The sequence below is a fragment of the Triturus cristatus genome, chromosome 6 (assembly GCF_964204655.1).
Source record: "Triturus cristatus chromosome 6, aTriCri1.1, whole genome shotgun sequence".
Classification (NCBI taxonomy): Eukaryota; Metazoa; Chordata; class Amphibia; order Caudata; family Salamandridae; genus Triturus; species Triturus cristatus.
The window spans coordinates 1,148,799,750-1,148,826,385 of record NC_140589.1 but is presented as its reverse complement, the minus strand read 5'-3'; the positions used below and the strand labels follow the sequence as shown (position 1 = coordinate 1,148,826,385).

The window sequence follows — 26,636 nt, the reverse complement described above, 5'->3', positions numbered from 1 at the left end:
ACGCCCCAGGCTTACCCCTCGCCACATACACTACTTTTTCACGAAACATACACCAATCCATATGTTCTTTCCAGGCCAACACCGCCGGGGGCCTCTGGGATCCCCACAATTGGGCAATGTCACGCTTCGCTATCATGTATCCCAGAGTCACCCACCGCGTCTGCGGGACCGAATAATCATTTGGTTCCCACACATTCAGCAAGCATCTCCTCGCTTCAGGCAGCAGTGCGACACGCGTAACCACACGCAAGACCTCATGCACACCACGCCAGAATCGCTCCACTTTCGGGCACTCCCACAGTATATGCATGAAAGTTGCCAAAGCACCACAGCCGCGCTTACACAATCCGTCAGAAGCAAAGCCCATACGTAGAAGCCTCGGCCCCGTGACGTAAACCCGGTGAAGGATCTTAAGCTGGACGAAGCGAAGGCGAGCCGGCATGGCCACCTCCTTCGGAGAGGCCACCGCGGAGATCCAGTCCTCGTCGTCCAGCTCCAGCCCATCGGCAACCCAGGCCTCGCGGAGGCCAGTCAGCAGGCACGATCTGTCATTGATCAGTTTTTTATATATAAGGGAGATCGTGCTGTCTGGTACATGGCCATCCAGCACCCTGTCCTCTAGGGGGGAAGACTCCGGAATGGACGCAACATCCGGGAAGACGGAGGCCAGCGCGTGGCGGACTTGTAAGTATCGAAAGTACTCACTGCCTTGCAGCTGAAACTCCGTCTGCAGCGTCTCAAAAGTCTTGAAACCCCCCCTCGTCCAGAGATCTCCCACCGTGCTGATTCCGATCGTGTCCCACTTCTCGAAGCCCTTCGATGTCCACAGGAGGGAGCCCAACCTCTCAGACGCATATAGCGGTGACGCCTGGGTCAAACGGTCCTTCCACCCCATAGCTGCATTAGCCGCGTGCCATACACGCACCATGACACGCGTCGGTCCCGTCAGACGGGAGTCGGGCGTGCCAGAGTAGAGCGCTCGATTATAATCGCCACCGGGCAGGAGCATCTTGTCCATTTCAAATGCCGGGTTCAAGGCGGGCCCGTAAAGGCCATGATTGATTGCAGCTAGCTGGGAGGCCCAGTAATACCGTTTAATGTCCGGGAGGGCGACCCCCCCATCGTACCACGGGAGCGTCAATTTGGCCAGAGCAATACGCGGCCTCCCGTCCCAGAACAGGCGCCGCTGCAGGCCCTCCACCTCGCGGAAGTAGCGCGCTGGTACCAAGTCCATAGTGTTCTGGAGGGCGTACAGGAAGCGCGGCAAGGACATCATCTTAAACAGGGCCGCTCGGCCAAGTGGCGAGAGCGGAAGACGCCGCCAACGCGCGACATCCTCTCGCAAGCGCTGGAGGGGGGGCAACAAGTTCCGCTCATAGCGGGCCTCCGGGTCTAGAGTGATATATATACCCAGGTACCGGAACCCCTGGGAGGCAATCTGGATCGGGCAGTCACGCGGTAGGGCCGGAGCCTCCCCGGAAAGCACATATACGCAGGATTTCGCCCAGTTGATGACAAGGCCTGAGTTACGCCCGAAGGAGCGCAAAACATCAACCAGGACAATCAGCGATTTGCGCGGGGAGGCGAGATACAAAAGGATATCATCGGCGTAGAGGGACACGCGGTCCTCATACTCAGGGGTCCAGCGGAGACCACGGATAGAAGGGTGCCACCGTAGCCACTCCGCCAAGGGCTCCAAGGCCAGTGCAAACAGGAGCGGCGACAAGGGGCAACCCTGACGCGTGCCCCGCCCCAGCTCGAATGGGGCCGAGACTCGCCCATTCACCACCACCTGCGCCAATGGGCCCGAATACAACAATTTGACCCAGCTAATGAACCCCGGGCCAAATCCGAATTTCGCCAGCATCGCCCAGATATATGGCCATTCAAGCGTGTCAAACGCCATGGTGGCGTCTAAGGATGCCAAGATGGCCGGCTCCCGCACAAACGGGACACGCGCGAGCACCCCGTGCAAGCGTCGCAGATTAAGAGCCGTGTTGCGATGGGGTATAAATCCAGATTGGTCTTGGTGGACCAAGTCGCCCACCACACCGACCAACCGGTTGGCCAACACCTTGGCGAGGATTTTGGGTTCCGCGTTCAAGAGCGAAATTGGCCTGTAGGATGTGACCCGCTCACGGGGTCTCCCCTCCTTGTGTATCACCACGATCGTGGCCAGACGCTGGTCCGGCGGGAGGGAACCCTGCGAGTGGGCCGCCAGGAACATCGCGCGCAGGTGGGGCGCTAGTACATCCGGGCGCAGCTTGTAAAGCTCGATGGGGAGACCATTAGGGCCCATGGCCTTGCCGGACGCGACCGAGCGAATAGCCAGGGCAATTTCGTCCGAGGTGGGAGGAGCGTCCAGCGAATCCCTGTCCTCCACCGAAAGGGAGGGCAGCGCTATGTCCCGAAGCAGGGAATGGGAATCTTCCTCCAAGCAGGGGGAAACCGGGGAGTACACCTCGCGGAAGTAATCCGCGAAGCAGGAGACAATGGCTTCCGGCTCGGTGACACGCGCACCATCCATCCTCTCAATCAAAGGAACCACACGACTCGCTCTCTCCCTCTTATCCAACCACGCAATCAATTTACCCGCCTTATCGCCCACATCATACAATCGTCCCTGTTGCTCTCTACTGAGGCCCCTGGCCGCCTCCGTGACGAGGGCCCTATAGGCCGCCTGCTTGAGGTGCAAAACATGCAACTTGGCATCCGTTACCCCGCTCCCCAGGTCACCCTCCAGTTCCACAATCTCGGCCTCCACCCGGGTCACCTCCTCCCGCTCACGCCTCCGGGCATGGGAGATAAAGGAGAGGGCCTCCCCTCTGAGGACTACCTTAAAGGCCTCCCACAGGGAGATGGCCGAAGGGACAGACCCCACATTCTCGTCAAAATATCGCTGTAAGGATTTGATCAAGTCGGCGCGAATAGTGGGGTCTCGCAAGTACCATGCATTGATTGGGGCCACCCTGCCCTCCCCCCTCGGGAAGACATCAAAATGTAACAGTAATGGGGAGTGGTCCGAAATACCCCGCGCCAGATGGCACACCTCTCCTACCCTCCCAGCGTGGGCCGCCGGGACCAGGATGTAGTCAAGTCGCGAGAGGCTACCATGGGCACCCGAGTGGAAAGTGTATTGCAGCTGCGTAGGGTGCTTTAGTCGCCAGCAATCCACCAGGCCCAGTGTGTCTAAAAGGCCGGACAGCCACGCCTGTGCCCGGGGGAGGTCCCTAGGGGGGTGACGATCCATAGACCCAGAAACTACCGCATTGAAGTCCCCCCCAACCACCAGCAGGCCACCCGGGAGGTCCAGGAGGAGGCGCCCCAGGTCCGCAAATGTAGTAGCTTGTAACCCAGGCGGGACGTACACTGACATGAAAACAAACACTCTACCCTCCATTCTACCCACCAGGACAGTGTAGCGTCCCCTCTCGTCATGGCGCACCTCATCAATCTCCAGCGGGAGCGAGTTCTTGATCATGATACCCACCCCCCGCGACCCCGAAGTGAAGCCCGAGTGGGCCACCAAACGATAGCCTCGCCGATTCATGGCATGGAAGGAGTTACCTATAAGGTGTGTCTCCTGCAAGAAGACAACATCTGGCGATATACGTTTCAGGAACTGCAGGACCACACCACGCTTAATCCGATCCCCCAGGCCGTTAACATTCCAGGACAACACAGCCAAGTCCCTACCCCCCATCATACGTAGAAGCAATCAGTCGTCCCCCACAGAGCATTTCGAGAACAGCAATACAGTAAAGGGTTTGCCTTGCGGTGCGAACAAACAACACACCCCCCCCGCCCCCCCATCCCAACAGAACTCCCCCCTCCCTGCACCCCTGCATGAGCCCAGTCAGCCCCCCCAAAGTGCAGTGTGCCTGTCGCCCCATAGAGAAAGACTAACTAGTACCCCAGAGGAGAAGGGAAGCCCCCAACAGACCCCGTACGACCTCCATAGGAGGGGAACATACACGATCGAGAAATGGTAAAGAAGTATTGTCCCGAGCAGGGTCTATTATTCACCCCTTAATTCTGATCCGGCAGGCCCTCTCCACCGCCCGCACCCCCCCCACCCCCCCGGCCCCGATCATCAGGCAGAGTGTCCAACCAGTCCCCAGCCGCCTCGGGTCGATCAAAGAAGTGTGTGCGACCTTCCACCTCCACCCTTAGCTTAGCTGGAAAGAGCATTGAGTACTTTAGGTTCAGGTCCCGCAGGCGACGTTTAACACCGAGAAAACTCAGTCTCTGCTTTTGGACCGCCGGAGTAAAGTCTGGGTAGAAACGCACATCCATGTTGTCAAGCTTGACCGGTCCCTGTTGCCTGGAGGTCTGCAGGATAGCGTCCCTGTCCCGAAAGTTAAAAACCCGGGCAATGAGAGGCCGCGGCGGGGCACCGGCCTTCGGCCTGCCCCCAGGGACCCGGTGAGCACGCTCCACCGCAAAAAGCTTACTCAGGCCCCGGGGCTGCAGATGGGTAAGGATTAGATCTTCCACAAAAAGGTCGGCGGCCTCCGCCTCTCGTCCCTCCGGCACCCCCACAATACGAACATTATTCCTCCTGGCACGACCCTCAGAATCCTCCAGTCGCCGGTCCATCAGGGCGCTCGCCTGGCCAAGCCGGCGCACCTCCTTTTGGAGGGCCGCCACATCTGTCTCGAGGCCCGTTGTGGTGTGGGTCAGGGAATCGACCCGGTCATTCGTCTTAGACAGGTCGGCCCTCACCAGGCTCACATCCACAAGGGCCGAGTCTATTTTTTGCGCTAGGGTGTCGAAGCGCTGGTCCACCGAGGCCTTCATCTCCGCGATGGCGCCCATGACGTCCCGGAGGGTCAGGTCCACCGGCTGGGCAGGCGTCTCCGTCAGGCCCGCCGGGGACGTGCGCGATGTCTCCGGAGATCCCTTCTGGAGAGTGTAGCGGTCCATACTGTTGGATTGGTGCGCCGGGCCACGGCGGGTCGTCTTCACCTTCGCCCGGTCGCCATCTTGTTTGGTGGACATGCTTGCTCTCCCACCGTCGTGCCAATCTCCTCAAAAGGGCCGATAAACCCGTTCACGGGGTCCGGGGGGGGGGAGGGCGGCCACCGCACCGCAGGACGACCCACAGCTGGCGGGTCAGCCGGGCACCTGGACAAGACCACACCACCGCACCCCGCTTCGCGACCCTACCTCGCTGGAGGCGAGGAGGGCGCAAAAGTGAAAGTGAAAGCGCGGGGTACGCGAGTCGCCCAGCCGTGCCCGCCGCTGTTGTTCACTTTGTCCCCGGATCGCCCCACTACTCCAATCCGGGGGGCCGGCGCGGGGAAGGCCGCAACCTTCGATCGGCGCTCCCGCCGGTGTTCGGGGTCAGATTCGAACACGGAAAACGGGTGGCGCCTCAGCTCGGGTTCACCGACACAGTCCCCTCAAAAAGGACAGGATATAGCCAGGATTAATTCAGGAGGTCGCGGAGGTCCTCGGGAGCCTCGCACCTACGCGGCCATCTTGGTTGCGCGCTAGGCTCCTCCCCTCCACATTTGTTTTTCTTAGTTAAATAAAATATCAATAAAACTGTCTAATTATTTAGTATTTGTTTATTGTTCATTTTGAACTTGGCTGAAAACACACAAGAGCACTCTGTACAGTTCATGATGGGAAAGTGTCTTTTTCACATTATGTAACTTGATTCATACTATTTTAACCCTTTCATTTGTCCACAGGAGGTTTAATTTTAGCTTTGATAATGGTGTAGTAGATTGTGAAGCATTCTGTTATCTATCACAGTTATTGCATTTGATATTTTACATCATCGTGTCAGTCCTTGAAATATGTAATTAAACTATGTTTTTGTCCTAGAAGCCAGTTAGTAATGGATTGCCACCAACACCACAAGTTCATGTAAGTTAACTTTATTTTAACATGACTTTTAGTGCATGTTTTTGGTTTGATAAGAGGTTTCACTCGATCAGTGAACTTTATTAGTATGTGACCTGTCTTTTAAGGGTATGATGCAATTTATTCACATCACAACACTTTACCAGCTTTCTTACCTGTTTATCACAAATACATGTCAAAACAAAAAAAGACTTGTTTAAATTATTTTATTGGGCGAGTAGATGCTTAGTTATCAGTCATTTTTCATAGGTTAACACCTTAAGATCCCTGAATGGAAAAAGTAGATCGACATCCACCCTTCCTTTAATGTTTCAGGCGGAAGTCATGGGCAGCCTGGTAGTTTTGTTGAATTTGGACTGTCTTAATTTGAGATACCAGGGCCCAGCCAAAGCGAAGTCTGGGTAGATTACAGATTGATCCTCTGTAGCTATCTCAGGTTAGGGTTCAAATTATCTTATTACTCCTAAAACACATATTTTCTGCAGTGTTCAGCTGCTTTCTACATTGTAACCTCTTCATGCTTGAGTCTTGGGGTATACAAGGAGCATTTATGTTTATTCTCCCCTACATCAAAAATAGTTTTAGATTTTTATTGGTTTAATTATATTCCTTACATGGCTGTCTTCTCAGGTGTTAGGCTACACCTGGAATTATTTGCCACAGTAACAAATCACCAGTGCCTGGTGGTGCTATTAGCATCGCTCACTTAGTTGAGGGAGATCACCAAAAGTGACATAGGAGCACAAATAAAGGAAGCTGAACCTAACATCTTGTGTTTGCATCACTTCAATCAGCATAGTAACATCTGCCGTGAAGCAGTATATAGTAGAGTAAGTTCCATTTTGTAAGGAGTTGGCAAGTCTTTTTCTGTTAAAACACAAATGAGCAACGTTTTATTTGGATCATTTTGTACGTTTCTAAATATAGATTTTCTACTACATAAGTGTGCTTAAGTAAATGAGGGATTTGAGAGTCTCAGAAAATATTGCTTATTGGCGATGACCAAGTACTCTTCCAACTGAACTCAGGTTGCAGCTTCAGTGTAATGACAATGTTGACACCATAAGGATGAGATTAAGAAGCAGCTGTTTTTCTGGGTATATCTGGAGCAGCTTTACACCACTTTCCCAAGATCTTTGCTAGGACGATGGGTTGCCAGTAAATACAAGCTGACTCAGATTTCCATAAGGAAGTCGCCAATGTGGGAGTGTGAGCTCTGAACTTATTTGGCAATATGGATAACAATTAGAAATTGGAAAGTTGCTGGAGGTACATACATCGAAAAGGGCTGTGGTTGGAGAAATGCAGGAAAACATGAACATGTTCAGTTTCCACTCTAATACAATGTTTGTTGTAAAATAGCTATAACTGTTGTATTTCCTTACTTGGGATACATGTTAAAGTCCTTTTAATGCTTCCCACAGCATTTCAGCTGCACCCTACAAATTGTTTTCCTTCGTTAGTAAAGTCTGGCCTTGTTAACATTGAGGATCAGTCCTTTGTTTTTCTGTTACAGCAATATCTCCATTTTAATCTCTGCTCCAATGAAAAGTGACTACTCACTACATGCCCTAAGACTGCTGGCTAATGCCACGCCGATCCACCATATTTGCTTTATTTGACCTAAGGTAGCATCTGGACTCCAATGCTGCATTGTAAAAGCTTGTTACGTTTCAAGGAACAGTGGGTGTTTGTACCTAAATTGGAAACCCAAAGCGTAAAATTGGCATGTCCTTAAGAACCTGTGCACGCCAGTTTTCTTATGTGTATTACCCTCTGTGTGATTAGTTTGGTCACATAAGGTACCATGAATGGAAAAGTTCTTAATCAGGTAAAACACCTCACTCACACCCCTGCTTGCTTCCTTCAATATGATTCCATTCAGCTGCATTAAACCACTTCTTTCTGGTGTGTCCAATGCTTGCTTTGATTACTGGTGTATTAAGAGAACCAGTCGCTGTCAATATAAAAGTATTTATTTGAAAAGAGGCTGTGTGGTGTAGCTGATTATCCACCAGCAGAACAATATGGGAAAAAAACAATCTGCTTTAGAAGGAACCTTTGCAATTAGTTAATTAACCTTACCTACACCTTTCATCTCTTAAAAGTTACATCCACTAAGAAATAGGATTGGACTAAATATTTGCCAACTGGACCACCCCCTTTGAATTGTCTTGTGGTACTTTACTCCATCGCCGGCCGAGCTTCCCAATAACCTTTAGCAATGTTAAGTTTTCAGGGACGAGAGATTCTTCATTTGACCATGTCCTAGGATCAGCAGCTATGTTTTTAACTGTGTGCTACAGCCCCAGCTATTCCTGGCATGTGTATGGCACTGTTTCCTTCTGGCTCGCAAGGGTTGAAGATGTCAGTCCAAGTTTGGAACTTTTTTTAATAGATCAGCAGCACTGCTGCTAGAACCCCAGATTTAAAACTCCAGTGAGATAGTCTTGTGATTATTCTGGTTCTTAAGTCTCAGGAGGCTGTGAGATTTTCAATGGGTGAAGTCACTGTAAATAAAAAGGAAAATTCTCTTTGCCCAGTCCTGAATCTTAATAATGAATAAGTATGGGCATTTGAGAGTTTTGCTGAAAACGTCTGCTTGAGTTTTGAGATCTTTCGTGACATTATTCACCTTTAACAAAGTTTTGAGATTAATCTTATAATATTCAGGTTAGACATCATGAAATTCCCTGTGAACTTTTCTTATAGTCTAGTCTAAGGGAATCCGTAATGTATCCGACATTCTCACACACCGGCGCTGTCATTTATAGAACAGAGTGCCTGATTTCCATTTGGGCTCCTATCAGCAAAGTTATCGATGATGTAACTATATGTTCTTTGCCACATTGCTCAACAAAGGCTTAAAGAGCACCACTCAGTGCAGTTCTGTGACAGCAGGTACTATTGCACCATGGTTTAACTTGTCATTTAAAGTGTTATTTAAGCAATTATTTATGTATGTATTTTTAGCGCACCACCGTTTAGCTGCAGGCTGCTACACTGTGCCCCAAGCTGTAAAGAGGATAACTGTGTGAAACTCTAAGCTAGCAGAGATTCTAACATGTAGCATCCACAGCTCCCAGATAAGTTGACATCTACTTACTGTTATGCAGAGGAGAGACAAAGAAGTCCAGCTGTATATATTGGATAATTGGTGTAACCACGCTGTATGTCCATTAGCTGCTCTGTTTTTTCAGAAGGCAGAACTAAAATGTTAGAACTTAATTGGACTTCTTGCCTTAATTCCCTTGAATTTCAGACACTACCATCAGTAGTGTTAGTATGAATCTTTAATTTGCATCTAACAAGCAAGCTTTTTGCTGCTCTATGTTGTACGTGGCCTTTTTCTCACCAAGGGTGTAATTAGTACATACGCATTTGGATCTACTATTGACATTTAATCAATCAATCAGTACTTATAGAGCGCGGCTAAACACCCCAGGGTGATTCCAGGTGCCGAGGTCTTGCAGGTTTGAGTCGAAGAGCTAGTTCTTGAGTCCCTTTCCTTTCTGAAGTCTGCAAATGAGGGTGACGTTCACATGCAAAGGGGGAGGTTGTTCCAGGATTTTGTGGCGAGGTAGGAGAAGGAATGACCGCCACTGTCTCTTCTGCAAATGTGGAGAACATGCATCAGGGCCAGGGAGGTGGAGCTTAGTTGTCTGGTGGAAGTTCAGGTGGTTGTTGATGTATGCTAGACCCTGGTTGTGGAGGACTTTGTAGGCGCGAGTCAGCATCTTGAACTAGCATCTCTTTGGACACAGAGCTAGAGGAGGTTCATGAGGGGGGGGGGTGATGCTTGTCCATTTGAGGAGGTTGAAGATGAGTCTGGCTGCTGCATTCTGTATGGTCTGGTGTCTCTTGATGAGTGGGATGGTGATTCCAGACAACAGTGGGTTTCTGTAGTCCGGCTGGTGACGAGGGCTTGCATGACTCTCTTTCTGGTGTTGATGGTTATCCATCTGAAGATCTTTTGGAGCATGCAGATGGTGTGTAAAAAGGAGGAGGAAACTGCGTTGACCTGGCATTTCATGGTCAGTTTGTCCATGAAGATGCTAAGGTTGCAAGCGTGGTCAGTTAGAGCTGGCATGGACCTGCGTTAGGGGGGCCACCAGGTGTTGTCCCACGGTGAGGAGTTATTCACGAAACTCAGGATTTCCATTTTGTCAGTGATGAGCTTTGTGCAGTTTGTCCTCATCCAGTTGGCGACACGCGTTGTGGTGTTTTGGAAGTTTGTTCTGATGGTGACTGGGTCTTCCGTGAGTGAGAGAATGAGTTATGTGTAGTCTGTTTAGGAGATGATGTTCCGACTGTGTGCTCGGACGATTTTGGCCAGGGCTGTCATGTAGGTGTTAAACAAGGTGGAGTTGAGCAAGGAGCCCTTGGGGTATGCTACAGAGGATGTTCTTGAAGGTGAAGGGCAGTAGGTGTATTCTTAGGGTGCATCCTGTGAGGAAGGATGCAATCCATTTGAGAGCATCTTTCTGGACGCCGACATGGTGGAGTCTTCTGACAAGGGTGTGGTGGGATACTGTGCCGGTTGGCACTGAGCGATCGAGAACTATCAGGGCCGCTGTTTCACCATGATCAAGGAGGGTTCTGATGTAATCGGTTGCGGCGCTTAGGGTGGTCTCGGTGCTGTGGTTGGCACATAAGCTGGATTGGGAGGCGTCAAGTAGGTTGTTTCTTTCTAGGCATTCGGTCAGCTGTGATTGATTGGCTTCTCGAGGAGTTTGGCGGGGAACGGGTGGTACAAGGTGGGGTTGTCATATTTTAGTTCTCTGTCGGCGGAGTGTTTCTTCAGAAGGGGTCCGACCTCTGCATGTTTCCATGCATCGGGGAGGGTAGCTGTGGTGATGGATGTGTTGAGAATGTATGCGAGAGTACTGCTGAATTTTTTGTGTTCGACGTTGAGGACATGGTGGGGGCAGGGGTCCCTTGGTGCTCCGGAAATAATGAAGGGAGGTCATGATGGCTGTGGCATTCTGCATGGTGAGAGGATTCCAGCAGGTGATCAGGTGGCTGTGGATGATGTTCATTTTTGTCAGGAGGTCGTCTATGGCAGTGGGTTTTGGATCAAAGTTGCTGTAGATGACGGATATCGTGTTGTGGAAGTAGTTCGCTAGTGTGTCGCAGAGTTCTTGGGAAGGGCGGATCGTGTTCTCGTTAGCAGAAGGTCAGGAGAACTCTCTGACGATGCTGACGAGTTTGTTGGTGTGGTTGATGCCTGCCTTGATGCGATCTGTCAGGGCATCTCTCTTTGTGTCCTTGAGGCATTGGTGGAATCTGTTGAGGGCTAACTTGAAGGTGGTCTTTTCTGTGGGATTTCTATCGGAGCCCCATCGTCTTGCTAGTCGCTTGCATTCGCTTTTGATGGTCCGGAGTTCAGGTGTGTACTAGCAGGTGTGTTTTGTGGATCTGCTGATATTGGTTGACTTCATGGGGACAACTTTGGTGCTGCTGGATGGCTAGGCAGAAAATTTCTGGGTGGCCTGTTCCAGGTTGGTGGTGGTGTCAGGCTGGGTGTAGTTGAAGGCGTCCGTCCATTGGGTCTCTGTTACTTTGTTCCAGCTGTGGTGGGAGCAGCTCAGCTTTTTGGTGGTGGAAGCCTTGGAACCTGCGATGGTGAAGTGGACGGTGGAATGATCGGTCCAGGTGAGCTTGGTGACATGGCTGAACTTGATTCTGTTGCTAGCTGTGAAATCTTGGTCCAATGTGTGTCCTGTGCTGTGTGTGGGGCAGGCGGCCAGCTGGGAGACGCCGATGCTGCTCATGGTTTCCAGGAGGTTGGTGGAGTTGGCATCTTTGGGGAAATTCAGGTGGAAGTTGAGGTCGCAGAGGATGATGTAGTGCTTGTAGTTGAGGGCTAGCGCAGTGATGAATTCGGAGATGTGTAGGAAAGTGCCCCTTTTTAGGTCTCGCCTGGCGTTGGCAGCGCTCATAAGCGGCTCTCGCCATGCGAGGGCCTTTTGTAATCGATACAGTTTGGAAGCTGACTTGAAGCCACGCCCTTCTTTTCAATTGGTTAGCGTCAGCATTTATGTTAAACGCTGGCGCGTGATTTGCAATTGGGCTTTTTGGTTCCCGCCTTGTCCACTTTTAGTACGGCCCCTGTGGACAGGTCGACGCCATCTTTGTTCTCCCTTGTAATTAAAACGCAGCTTTGTCCAGTCTGTGCTTGAAGGCCACACCGTGACAGAAGCGTGCGCTGTAAACCATGTCCAGTGTAATCCTTCGACATCATCTATTCTCACTGTGGGATCGCAAGCCCATTAATATTCTCATCATCGCACTTGAGAGCCCGCGCCCGGCCTTGCAGAAGCAGCCATCTGCTGCAGGATGAGGGGGTTTATTGCATTTCCTGGCCTCTAGAAGTTTTACTAACAGGGCGAAGTTTGATTCCTTTGGTTTGGTGGATTAGACGCAGACACCCTTGTCCTTCCCTGCGGCGCCTCCCAGCTAAACCTTTACGCTGACCCTCCCATCTGTTTCACCCGTCCTCTCCATGCCCACCCTGTGCCTCTCTGATCCTCCTCCATAGTCCCTCGCTCCGGCCACTCTCACTCCTCCCTGCGGCTCTCCCGATCTTTTCTAACCAATTTTTCTCGCTTCCTGTCCGTCCGCCCTCATTCCCTACAAACATTATTTTTCTTTCTCCTCCTGACCTCACAATTCTCGTCCTGCCCTTCGCCCCGTCCACTCGCTGTTCTCTCCCACCTGTTTACTCTCAGCATATCGTCTGCCCTAACCCTCTCTACTGTCCCATGCTCACTCGATCTGTCCCCCAGCGCTGCCCACGTCGCCATCCCAAAACTATCAACCGGCTCCGACACTTTTCCCCTTCCCCTCTTACACGCAAAGATGCCCATATCAAATGTCTACGTTTGCTCTGAGCGGGAGGAGTCAGGAAGTGTCTGCTGCCACAGTTATTATTGATCACAACAAGACACATTGTTTAATTAGGTATTTTATGATTTACAGAACGCTCCTCATTTTTTCACAAATGTGCGTTATGTTAAAACAACCTGTTGATGTCTCCGTCCCAGCCAGTGTTATTATGAACCTGGATGACATTTGTAAGGCTACCCTTCCTCGTGGCATACTAGTTGTTGGCAGAGTGGGTTACTAAGCTCGACTCCCCTGGGGTCGGTTGGAACCCTCTCGGAGCATTAGATAAACTGCTGAAGTCAAGAAATTCAAACATCTGGCATTAACCACGAAGGCTTGCGATAGAAAACAAAGACCAGCGTAATCATTCCCAACAGTCATTTTATGTGATGTAATTACAAAAATAATCTACAGACATACTTCTGGTTATTAATGAAAATGATAGTCTGCAAAGTATTACAATGCGCCTTCACAAACCAGACGAGAGAACTCAGTCATTAATGAATAGCCCAGAGGGACGGAGTGACAGAATTCACGCTGTAAAATCTGTTGTCTTAATAGCAATAGGTAACAAGCATTAAAAATGCAATAGGTATCGCCTTTGATTAAGTTAAAGCCATTTGCTTTGCTATACAATACCATTAGCAAAGCAAATGGCTTTAACTTAATCAAAGGCAAGACCTATTGCATTTTCAATGCTTGTTGACATTGTCACCCCCCACGTTTTGCCTGGTATTCGATGCAATGTTGACTGGAAGTGCACAGGGTACCAACTAACTAGGTCCCCAGTGCCAGATCTTTCCCAAAACTGTAGAATTATTTCCCAAATTGGCAATACCTTTAGCACTCTTCGTAAGTCCCTAGTAAGTGGTACCCAGGGCAAGGAGGGTAAAGAGGATCCCTAAGAGCTGCAGCATGTATTGTGCCACCCTAAGGGACCCCTCACCAAACACATACAGACTGCCACTGCAGGCTGTGTGTCTTGGTGCAGACCAAAGTGAAAACACGGCATGGCAAACAGCCTATGTGCCATGCCTGCAGACCCTGCATGCAGTATAGGTAAATCACCCCTAAAGCTGGCCTGGCTGCCCTAAGGCTGGGTGCACTATACTATATGTGTGGACATATCTGCATGAGCAGGCTTGTCCTGGTCAGTTCAATTACTGCCAGTGCAAGTGATCAGGGAAGCCATTTTAAAGTACATGTTCTGGACACTGGTGAAAACGAGTTCCCACAGCTACATGAGGACTTCACTGAAACCCAAGATGTTTGGTTTCAAAGATCTTGTCTTAATAAGCCCACATGGATTCCAGTGATGGATTTATTCATACATGCACTCAAGAGGGCACCATTGGATTGCCCCCTGAAAATATACCAACTACTAGTGTGATGACGGACTGATCCTAGCTGGCCTGCCACCACAGACAGGTTTCTGACCCCCAGGGGCTAGGCCAAGAACAAAGCTTGCTCGGGCACAGGGTGTTTACAACCCCTCCCACAGGATGTCCTGTGAATTAGCATTCTAATGCAGGGAGCTTCAAAGATCCCACTGCCTTTGGTATGCGAATCTGGCTCCACTCACACAAGAGGATGCCGACCTCCTATGTCCAGGGCCCATTTAGCACCTGGACAGGTGGGAAAATTAGTAGTTAGAGAAGGTGTGTTCACCTTCGGGCTAGTTCCACTTCTAAGGTGGGCTACCTGAAGTGAATACGAAAATCAGAAGTCTACCATCTTTGTGATGGTAAACTTCGAAAACTCTGGGACAGGGTTATGCCCACTTCCCACTGGAAGTGGTCATATAGGGCACGTTGTGACCCCAGGGGTAAGTAGCCCATTGCCTACTACCCTATATTCACCTGACGCGCCTATATCTAGTATTTAGGGGAGCCTCTGGCACCAGGAAATCAGCTACTGCCGACCTAAAAGAAAAAAAAGATCGAAGAGCTGCAAAGAACTATGGAAGAAGCAAATGACTAGGCACCAACCCTGCCATCCTTTTTGCTGTTCCTGACAATTGCGCCAACATCGACTCACCCTGCAAGCTGCTATGCCTCCAAAAGCCTGTTAGAACTGCCAGCACTTCTGCCAAGACTCATGAACTCCTGTGTAGCAGCGGAACTGCCTCCCTGCATCCTGCAGGCCCCCCAAGAGACCTGTGAGGACTCTGGACCGCCAATACCCGACACCTGAAAGCACCACTGCACATGAGCCGCCTAGCCCGAGCTGAAGTGAACAAATGGTCCCCTGGCCTACCAGAGATCAAGGCTACCTTGGGCTTGACTTCTGTGGACTTCTTGATACTGCCTGCAGCCTCTGTGTTCAGGCTCCCTCAATCGCAAGTGTCTCCTTTGAGGACCAAAGGTGTCCCCACGTTACAGAACATCGTGAGATCTGAGCCCCCTTGTTGGTTCAGACCAACTGGCCCCCCTGTCCAAACCTGCAGCCTCTTTGTGACCAGACCAATCCTTATTGAATAACTTTGGGCGAGCTGCGGTGAGCAGGGGAGGTGAGGTGCCGCCAAGAGCAGCACACAGAGAACCTCATTAGCGGCAGTGGGAGACCTGCAGAAGCTGCGGGAGGGAGCTGGAGCAGTAACTGCTCCTTGTTATTTGAACAAGTATGCAATGACCTTTACTGTTGTGTTGCAGCAAATCTGGAAATGTGGGGATTGTTTTTTAAACCAATATGAATTTTCCATCTCAGACCAGAGTTTGAATAGATTTGTGGAGATGTGATTTTATTATATGCTACACTGCAAGCATTATTATGCCTGGAGTTAAGCTGGGTATCTCTGGCCGAACTATTCAAAAAGAGTACCTTAGTATTCATTTTGTGGTACAATCTATACCATTTACTCTGAACTTCCAGGTAAGTTAACCATTCCTAATTAGGTATAGCCAATTCAACATACATTAGGGTCAAGGCACTGGCACTGGAGTTTCGTTAACAGGCCTCAGAGCACTCTGAGTGGATTAACCAGCAGCATCAGTCGAAAACCTTGGGGGTGACCATACAGAAAGAGGCAGTTCCTTACATTTATCTTGTATATTAATGGGTTGCGACCAAAGTCTGGTTTCAAAACATTAATTTCTTCCCACCAAATCAAACGTGGTGGCAAGAACTTGTAAACAAGATGGGTTCCCGAAGAGGCACCTCCTCCTTTGTAAATGTAAAAAAAAACATTATTTATGAGCAGGCAGTGGTCCTTTGGACCAGGACCACTGCCTGCTTACAAATTTTTTTAAATAAAAGTATTGATTTTCCTTTGTGAGATGGAGCAGTTTTTTCCTTCTAGGAAAACGGGGCTGGATTTTAAAAAAAGTGCTTTATATAAAAGCAATCCCAGACGTGGTGATGTGCTGACTCAGCAGGCCACTATGCCATTGACTTTAACCAATTGTAGAGGGTCTCAATATGCGACCTACCTGATTCATATTAATGAGCTATGTCGAATTGCGACCCACTATGAATCGGTATTTGTGAACCAACCTATTAATACATAGATTGATTCACATAATACCAATGTATTCTGTAGAAGTTGGCGTGCAATTGCTTCCATTTTTACCAAATGCATTTTAGTAGATTCCTATTAGAAAAACGCCAATTGCAAATCGTTATTTGCCTCAATTTTCTATTTCTTAATATGAATCTTAAAACATCAGGGCCCCAGGAGTATTTATTCGTTCACTTAACTAATATTAAAGAAAATACTGCTTCCTGAAATGTAGGTTCACACAGGTGTCGGTTCTTAACATCATAGATAAGTTGGTACCTTATGTACCTATCTTGTTTTTTGCAAACAGAATAGTTTGCTCATATTTTAACTCTGCACCCAAACCCAAGAACGAACGGGGCTCATTGCCAGTGGAAATTTGCACTGAGAGATTTTTGGAAGAGTGAACATTTTTTTTTTTTTTAGTATAGGTTGTTCAATGAAAAGAATACTTTGAACCCATTAAAAGAACTGACGTTGCAAGCTTTCAGTTTGTGATAATCAATGTGATCACCTAATAATTCAGTGTTAGAAATTCAATTTATTTTTAGGTTGCATAAACATTATGCTGTCATTTTGTGATATTCAAGATCACATGGAGTTCATTTTGTTTCTGCGTATCCGCATCAACTGTGAAGTGTAGTTAAATTGGTATGTTTTTCGTAAATTTTACTCTATGGTTTATAGTTACCATAATAGTGATAATAAAAATGATAATGAAAATCCTTAAAGTTTTGCTCATCGATCCCAATCATTCCTGTTTATTTTCAGATGGGTGCTTGCTTTTCAAAGGTGTTCAATGGATGTCCTTTAAAGATTCACTGTGCAACGTCCTGGATCAATCCAGACACTAGAGGTATTGTACAATTGCTCTAAACTGTGTGTTTTTTTAGAATTGTTATAATCTCACTTTTCTCTTGATGTGTTGGAATCTGTAGCATTATGCTCATTGTGTGACACTTCATCTAATAGGTAGTGTCTTATGAATTTTAATTACAAATATATTTATTTAATTTGAGATTTGTGTAAGGTAGCATTTGTCTTATTCAGTAATGGGTATTCGTTGTCAGACTGCAATGAGAAGCCAGGTTGTGTTTTTTGCTTTCTTTGTTATCCTTCTTTTGAAAAACCACTCTAATATGCCATAGCACTGTTTTTTTGTCACCATATCTCCCATACAAAGATATCATCTGACATGCACTACTTTATAAACAGAGCACCTGGCTGTACAAGGCAGAAGATTCCAGGGGCAGGTGATTCCTAATCATTTGACTCTTCTCAAAAAATCGTGTTCACATCCTCTCTGAAACAGATTATAGAACGCATAGGTGCTATCCGAAACCCTTTTTTCACAAAAATCTCATTTTCATCACTTCTTGAAAAAAAAATACTTCGAACCAAAGACGTGTTAGAAAGTTTATGCTTTACAGTATTATGTGTAATACATTAACCTCCTTTTAAAAAGTCAAAATAGTATTCTCTTGAACAGTGTTTAGCTTCTTCCTGTAACTGGTTGAAAGTGGCCTTTGGAGGCAGAAATACTGCATATGAGTGACATTGTAGCCAGATGTGAGTGGGCAAAACATGATGGACGTCTTTCCAAGGAGTACCTGGTAATGATTATAAAATCTAGCTGCAGCTTTGATGACACTGAGTCACCTGCTCTCTAAATGTCTAAAAACACGGAGGAAAAGCTAAGAGGCGATAGATGGTCATGTCTTATTCTGGTGGCCAGGAACCTCAGCTGAACACGAGAAGGTAATAATGTCCCTCTAACCTTTTTCCTGCGATTTGATGCCTTCAGTCCTTGAGAATTTGTGGGGCGGTAGGGCTGATGCCAGTCCAGGGCGTGGCTCGGGCCTGCTATTTCTTGATGAAAGGCTGAAGGGCTGTAATTGCCTTGCAGCTGTCTCAGAGTAGTGTGCCGAGAACCTTTCCTGCTCCAGGAGTGCAGAGAAGGAAGAACACGGCACCAGCCCAGGTAGAATGCCGTGGGTTAAGTCTGTGTCAGCATGGGGAAATTGCAGTGGGTTTTCTAATGAGCGGGCAGTCTGTACTCCTACAGTGTTGCTCACTATCAAATCCAAAGCCCGCTAACTTGAGAAACAAGAAGCCTCTACTAGGAGGGCTTTTGAAAGGATGTTTCAAATGGCCCTTTTAAGGACAGGATTCAGTGTGTGACCCAATGATATCATATAGTCATGATTCTAATTCCTAAAGAATCTATTGAAACCATTTTGACCTTGTACAGAACATCCTTTACTTCAAGGAGCCCACTTTACAGCCCCATTTTGTAACAGTTCATCAACCTTCTTCCCCTAGATGTTTCTGGGGTGTCTTTGGAGAGGCCTTCTGCATAATTGAAGGGAGCACAAAGACTGAATAATTTGGAAGAAACACCGGTCTGAGCTAATCACATTTCACAAAGTGAGAAGGTTACTCTCCCCGCTGCTATTCTCCATTGGAGTGAAAGATCCTGATAAAGGTTTTCAAAGAGGTTTTGGAGAAGTAGTAGCAGGGGGAGGAGGAGAACTGTGGTACACACGTCTACCTGTTAAAGGCATCTGGTCATTTTGTATAAGACAAATCATGTGACAGTATGTTTGGCCAGAGGAAATTGAAGGTAGGTTTGCTTTGATCAGTATAAGAAACATTTCACAGAAGAGTGATTGGTATGTCTTGTGGGGTGCATTTATATTTACTTTGGTCAATTACTTAGAGCCTACAGGATTTTTCCTGAAGTAAATATTTATTGTAGAGAGGTCTGAATGTAGAAGTTGCATGGAAGTGCTTAATATTCCAGTAGTGTGGCACGAGAATTGTGAAATGCGGAAATCTAAATGGCATACTGGGGAGTTTGGGGTCAGAAAGAGGAAGTGATTATAGTGATGGTGACAGAGAACTGACTGATGGTGCTGACAGCATGTTAATGTTATAGCAGAACAGGCCTTTTACCTCTCTCTGGGAGAATGGTCTACAGGCTCTCCTGTTTAAATTGCCCAGCAGTACTCCTGTGCACCGCCTGGCATTGTCTGTGCTGTAAGTGTCATGCTCATTGCCACCCCAACGAGCTGATGTCCGCTCTTTTCTTTCTGTGGCAGTCAGTGCAGATTCAGTGAGAGCTATACCCAGTGACTTTTTTGACAGATTTGTTTACCTTTTGTCAAATAATGTTTTGAGACATTGTCTCCTGGTGTGGCAGTGATGTCTACAAGGAACGCTGGTTTTAAGATCTGTAGTGCTCGTCACTGGCAAAAGTTAGTGATGGGACCCACTTCACTTCTGTTTCTGGTCTCTCGAGCGTGACGATGATGCCAAGACCTGCGTCGATTGTCATGCCCCCCAAAACCTTGAGAGAGCGATCCCTCAAGCTCCTTGCCACTCGACATGTGATGTAGGCTCAAGTCGGGCCCCGTGGATCAATTAATGGATCCATCCCGATGTCGGTCAAGCTGCCTCGACCTCTGGCCTCATTACCAACGTCACTACCCCCATTCTTATACCCGACCCCGGCACGGAGCCAGATGGGCGTTGTCTAATGCCGACTGGAGCCATTCCCTCCAGGAGACTGTGCCCTATTGCTATGGGCTAGGACTTGGGGAAAATTGGGAGGGGTGAGTGGACCCTTATGAATACCAGCCCCTGGACCTCGATGAGAACACCAGGTGTGAGGATTTGACGAATAGACTGGACACCTCCCCTGATACTGGCTTGTTCTCTCCTCTTACCATGGCTACGGAGGAGGGAGCCTCATTTGCTATGCAGATGAGAAGGGCAGCTGAGCTCCTGGATCTTCAGAGTTGCGGCTAGAAGTCTATATCATTAGAACAAGTTACTAACCTTCGGTAATGCCTTATCTGGTAGAGACTATGTAGATTCAGTACCACCGGCAACCTGAAAAAACCTTAACGGTACAGTGGAAGTGCATAAAATAGAAGTGAAAACGAATGTATTGACAAATGTTTTGCAACCTGGCCATGCTCTCGACTTGCCAGTTACCATTCAAGGAGGTACTGACTGACATCTTTTGGACACTAGGGCTGCGAGTCAATAGACACGTTGCCTGTCGCCATTGCCCTGCACCTGGTGACCCTGCATTCCTAAGGCTGAAGCCCACCCTGGTTAGTCTAGTGGCTCAAGCTTCCAGTGGCTCAAGCTTCCACCAGCAAGGTCAATCTGAATGCTTTTCCCACCACTCCTCCCTACTGTGAGTCCAAACAATGAGGGACTTTCAAAATAATTTTGTCCTTCACAAGCCTTACTCTAAGATCAGTGACGTCGGCTGTCTCTGTGGTTGTTATTCCAATGCCCTTTGGGGTATGTGGCTAAAATTTTAGCAGCTGTCCCTTGATAACCTTTGGATTGTTTTCCTACAGGCTATTCAACTCAGCCACGATATGATGAAATTTGTGAAATCATCTGGACTGGGCACAACTGATGTGCCAAGGGCACTAGTGTGGTTCTCGGTCACTATGCCTGGATGGTGTCCACATGTTTCTCCAAGGACGTCTATGCGTCTTTAAATCTTTAATGTACATGCCTTTCAATTGATCTTGCCCTTTTGGGATAAATTGTGCTTGGAATGCGTAGAATGCTTTAAAGAGATCAGAGCCACAGCAATTCTTGGGCCTGTCTACTCCCAACTTTTTCAGCCCTTTTCTTGCTGAGGCAAAGGTTCCCAGACACCACATGGGCCCCAGGGACAAAATACGGCTCAGTCCCTCACCTCCCACCAGCATCCACAGCTGCAACACCAGTTTTATCCTATCCAGCCACCCGATCGGAGGAAGGATCCAATATTTTCTTCAGGGGTGGCAGGGCATCACGACAGACAAGTGGTTCCCACAAATCGTACACTGGGTCTCAGCCCTACCCTTTAACTCTACCCTGCCGTACCTTCTACTGCCATTAGGGCTTCAGGGGGGCTGATAGAGGACCATCTGTCTGTCCTATGGCAGGAAGTGCAGGTGCTTTTCGGCAAAGGAGCCATAGAGAAGGTTCTGGCCTCAGACGTAGGAAAAGGGTCTTATTACTGCCATTTCCTCGTGTAGAAGAAGGATGGAGCCGTTTGTCCCATTTTGGATCTTCTCTCTCTCAACGCCTAATGGCTGAAGAACAAATTCAAGATGCTTAGGCTAGCCCAGGTCTGGTTTGCCTTGGACACACTATGAACCTGCAAGATGTTTATCTTCTTATACCTGTCCTGCAAACTCACAGGCGGTATCTACGGCTCCTGGTAGTCCAGGATTATTTTCAGTTTGTAGCACTTCCTTTTCGGCTCACCAGTGTTCCTCGTGTGTTCAAGAAAGTGATAGAAGTGGTCGCAACTCCTCTACGGAGGTCGGGGTACCAGTCATCCCCAACCTTACTCCTTTGCAGACTTTCCCTTCATCAGAGCCATTCTGGATGTAGTCAAATTTTGTGCCTTTCTCCTGGAACGGAGAGTTAAGGACATTCGGGCTATGATCCTGATGTTTCACCCTTTCTGCTGGATCCCAGTGTGGATGACTCTGAGGCTTATGGGATTGTTGGCCTCTTGTATCCTACTAGTGTTTTTTATTTTTTTATTTTTTGCCAGATGGCACATGCGGGATTTGCAGTGGGACCTGACATTTCAGTGGGCACACCATCAAGAAAATCTGCCAGATTGTCTCCACACTTAAGCGGAGGCTGCAAATATCTGCACTGGTGGCTACTGGACTGTAAATTGGACAGTGGCAAACCCTTCCCCTTAATCCCACCCAGAGCTGGCAGTGGGCCCAGATGCATCACTACTGGATTTGAGAGACCATCTAGGAGAAGTAGCGATCAGACGACTTCGCTGTCCGGTAGAGACTAGACTCCACATCAATTTGATGAAAGCTGGTACAGATGCTTATGGACAAGACTACTGCCATATGAAACGGCAACATGCTGTCCTGGACCCTGTATCAGGAGACCTTGCATGTCTGTAAGTGGCTGGACCACCAAGGAATTTCTCTGGTGATGAACCACATGGCAGGATTTGTAAATGCCAGGGCAGGCTAAAACCGCTGCTGATCCCTAGCGGATCATGAATGGTAGTTACACTCGGAGTTCTTCCAGCAATGGACAGAAACCAGGCTCATGCTTTTCGTCAACACTGGGAACACACAATGTCCGCACTTATGCGTTCTGGAGTTTCCAAGGCAGCTGTCGCTCAGACGCCTTTCATCTACAGTGAAGCACAGGGCTCCTGTATGCCTTCCCACCACTACCTCTCCTGCCTTAAGTTCTGTAGTCCCGGAAGGCCTGGGTCCAAGTCATCATAGTGGCCCTGCATTGGGCCGGGAGACTGTGGTACCCGGAACTCCTGAGCATAAAACCTGTCTCTTCTGGAGGATCTTCTGTCTCGGCACCAGTGAACTTAAGGCTCTCTTTTCAAACCCAACTTGCACCACCTTCTTCCCTGATAAGTTAATTTTGTGGACCCGAGCTTTCTTTCTACTGAAAGGGGTGAATCTTTTCCAAGTTCGTCAGGCCATCACCCTTTCGCCATTCTTAGCTCCACCACACACCCTAAGAAGAAATGTAGACTAATCATTTGGATCCAATGGCATTGAGGTGATATCAATCAGAATAACTTTATTTTGCCAACACAATGTAGGCATAAAAAGTATATTACATTTAAAAGAAACATTTCACAGCATTACAGCAAAGTTAAAATATATATAACATTTTTAAAAACTATTACATTTAAAAACTACAAATTCATAGTTATTTACACAATATAATAGATTCATTTCATATTTGGTGATATATTTTTAGCAGAGTGTACGTCTCTTTTTTAGTGCAGATAATAAAAAGGACGCCAAAGAGAAGCAAATAAAAGGGTCAGATAATAACCGCAAATAATGGAGGGCTACCCAACACTGTTTAAAGTTCATTTTCCGCATAATGGGGATAATAAATTATTTTCTTTCATCACAATAAAATTTGCAAAAGAACAAAAAGTGTATATTATCCTGTACAGATCGCTCATCGCAGGTACAGAATGGAAGGTCAGAAGCAACATATACATTACGGGGGAAACCCAACATAAGTGGAATATAATTTAAACAAAACCTGACCAGGATGTACCTATGTTGCAGATTAGTGACAAAAGATAGATATGCTATGGTTGGATCCATTAGATTTATACTAGGGGAGGCCAGGTATGTTTTACCTGTTGACAAATTAATATTTTTGGTCTCCCTTCTTATCTGTCGATTAGATAATAATTGCGCTTTTAAGTCAGTTTTAGATATGGAACAACAAGTAGGAGGATCCAAAAAAAGATATGTAGCCCAGCTGCCTTCAATGTTGATTCAACATAAGTTAACCAGGTAATGTTACCTACCCCATCTAATTTCAAAACATCCTTTATAATGTCTCTTGTCAGAGCAAGGGTTTCCTTTCGCCATATTGAGTGCCACATTAGGATTGGCGCCATTGCAATTTTATCGGTGATATAAGGTGCCCTCAGTTCCATGTGGCACTTATAGTTGGCACATGACTTAGGTAGTGAAAGGACCCTTTTTGAAAATGATCTTCAATAACCTGCAGTTTCGTACAATCTCTCATTCCCCAAACAGCTGCCCCATACGTGGCAGCAGATACAGTCGTAGCTTGATAAACTGATTTTATTAAGTCTATTGGTTTTAAGCCAGTTTTTTTTAATGAATTTAGCTAGAGCCCCAATATTTTTTTCCATCCGAGTCCCTCTATTAACAATCATCTTTTGCCAGTTGGTTTGGGAATCAAACATAATCCCTAGGTAGTTAAAAGTATCGACAACCCCAAATCTCCCCCTTCAGTAGTAATTTGCGGTTGATTTAGTTGTTTTGTGCCTGCTACTAAAATAAGACTTTGAATAAGTCAAAAGGTAGCCAGGTCCTCCGGGGTTTGTGAGGTTGCTGGCCACAAGAGATGCCGGGTTGGAGCAGGTTCGAGGGTCGACAGGCCGGTAGGGCTGGGGCCAAAGCAGTTGGTGTCTTCCTCTTCTTAGCAGCTGCAGGGCAGGAGTTCTTTCTTCTAGCTCTTCTTCGGATTTTGGAATCTGGAATCTGGGGAAGGAAGGTTCAGGGTGCCCTAAATACTAGATTTAGGGGCGTTACAGGTAGGTGAAGGGCAGGGACCAATGGGTCCCTGTCCTGGGGTGGGTACACCCCCCTATCCTGCCTCTCTCCTGTGGGAGGGGGGCAGTAGCCTAGTCCTGATAGGGTAGGGCTTCCCATCTTCAAGATGGCGAGAGCCTGGAGATGTGCTTCACCTCGCCTCCCCCACCTGAGGGGTGGGGTTGGCAGGCTGGCACATCCCCTGTCCTTATTTGGGGTTTCCGGCCAAGCTTCCCGCCAGAGTGGGGGGTTGCAGTGGCCTGGGGAAGCTCACAGAGGCGGCATGCCTTTGAAGCTTCCCCCTGCCCATCCTGGGGGAGAAGATTTAGCACCTCGCCCAGGATGTGCATTGTTGCAGGCCCAGGAGAGCTGGGGCTCTCCTACCCAGGGGTCCAGCAACATGTCTGCTGTGTGGCAGCCTAGGCAGCCTCAGAACAGATGTGGATTGTAGGTTAGGTTTTAGGGGGCATCTCTAAGATGGCCTCTGGGGTGCTTGGTACATTAAATCCCACACTGGCATCAGTGTGGGTTTAATGTGCTGAGAAGTTTGATACCAAACTTCTCAGTCTTCAGTGTTGCCATTATGGTGCTGTGCAGTTCATGTTTGACGAGCTCTCAGCACCATGTACTCTTAAATGGCAGCACTGCACTTACAGTGCCCAGGAATGGAACTGGGTACTGTAGCGGCACAGGGCTCCTGCTCCTGTGCCCACACCATTGGCATAGGGCACCCAGCTAGAGGGGTGGCTGATGTATGCCGTGGCAGTGTAGGTGATGGGCATGGCACACGGGGATGTGTGCCATGTCGACTCTTTGTTTTGTCTTGCACCCAGACACCCAGCCTGCAAGGGCAGTGTGTGTGTGTGTAAGGGTACAGGGCCTCTAAGGGTGGCACAATGAGTGCTGCAGCCCTTAAAGGCCTTCCCTGGTCACAAGGCCCTGGGTACCTAGGGTACCATTTACCAGGGGCTGACATGTGGCCAGGGTTTGCCAATTTGGGTTTTGTGTGTTTAGGGAAGGAACATAGGCCCTGGGCACCTGATTGGCAGGAGTCCAGGGCACACTCAGTCAAAGTACATTCAGCAATTCAGCAAAAAGTGGGGGCACACCATGCAAGAAAGATGGCACTTTCTCACAAAGAGAAGATAATTATTCCTCGATTTGGGACAATTTATATAATATAGGGTTTAATAATACAGTCAACATAGATTCTAGTCTTTTCATTTGATCAGAATCACAAGAATGATCAGTCCCCAAAGCTGAGTAATTGGTGATTTAATTTTGTCTGGTGGATCTAGTAGATCTTAGTTGTAATTAAGGTCCTGTGTCCATTTTCTTACACCCAGTATCTTTCTCCTTACAGATACTTTTTAATGTTCTTTGTTTTAAGGGGCCATCTCCCTTTCTTTTTTTGGATTTCGTATCTGGGTGGGTATTTTCTACTTGGTTGGCCATTAATTGCTCCGGGGTTGTATTGCAGTCTTCGTCTATAGTATTGGTAGATGGCGATGGATTCACTGCTGGAGGTATAACAGAACTCAATTTGTCTACTAATTGGCCTGAATTCAATCAGTCAGTGGCTAGAGTCCCTTGACCTGAAGAGGAACGTTTTTGCATAATCAAAGTATCCAAAGACAGCCTTCTCTCAGAAAGTTCAATTTCATGAGCCAGAACAGATTCGGCCCTAGTTAAAAAGGCATCAAGGGTCCCAACATGGCCAGACCCTTGTTTTTCCTTAGGATTCTTTCTTTTATTCATTTTGCCATCAATATTACTAATCACCCCACTCAACCTGCAACTTCCCCAACGGTGTAACAGATAGCATTATAATCTGAAGTTTGTAAGGCGAAACGAGTTCCAGCGCCTCCCTACCTTTTCCTTAGAGGTTGCAGCACTCAGTTCCTAATGCAACAACGAACTCCTACGACAAGCCAAGAGGGTAGGCCCAGCCAAGCCTCTTCCGGCCCCTGACTGGGACTGGCCCGCCCTTGGCCCGGGCACGGCCCGGGCACGTCTGCGTGCGTCCCGCGCTGCGGGAGCCTGCTCCTGATTTTAAAGCGCCTCCTGGCGCTGGATTGGCTGCGCGGCTCTGGCCGCAAAAAGAACCAGCAGGAAAGGAGCCGATGGCGGGACCCGCGCTACGGGAGCCCGCTCCTGATTTCAAAGCGCCTACTGGCGCTGGATTGGCTGCGCGGCTCCGGCCGCAAAAGGAACGAGCAGAAAAGGAGCTGATGGCGGGATTCGCACTGCGGGAGCCTGCTCCT

At 48.1% G+C, this 26,636-nt stretch overlaps 1 protein-coding gene across 8 annotated transcripts in view; it reads left to right on the top strand.

The window, feature by feature from the left end:
• MAP4K3 (mitogen-activated protein kinase kinase kinase kinase 3) overlaps nt 1–26,636 on the top strand; it is a 1,115,786-nt gene that overhangs the window by 581,147 nt on the left and 508,003 nt on the right. For 7 of the 8 annotated variants that reach the window (XM_085612074.1, XM_085612073.1, XM_085612071.1 and 4 more), the window contains 2 exons: nt 5,836–5,877; nt 17,030–17,114. In XM_085612074.1, coding sequence (XP_085468200.1) covers nt 5,836–5,877; nt 17,030–17,114 — 127 coding nt within the window. The remainder of the gene's footprint in view (nt 1–5,835; nt 5,878–17,029; nt 17,115–26,636) is intronic. The other variant, XM_085612068.1, reaches the window with a different exon arrangement.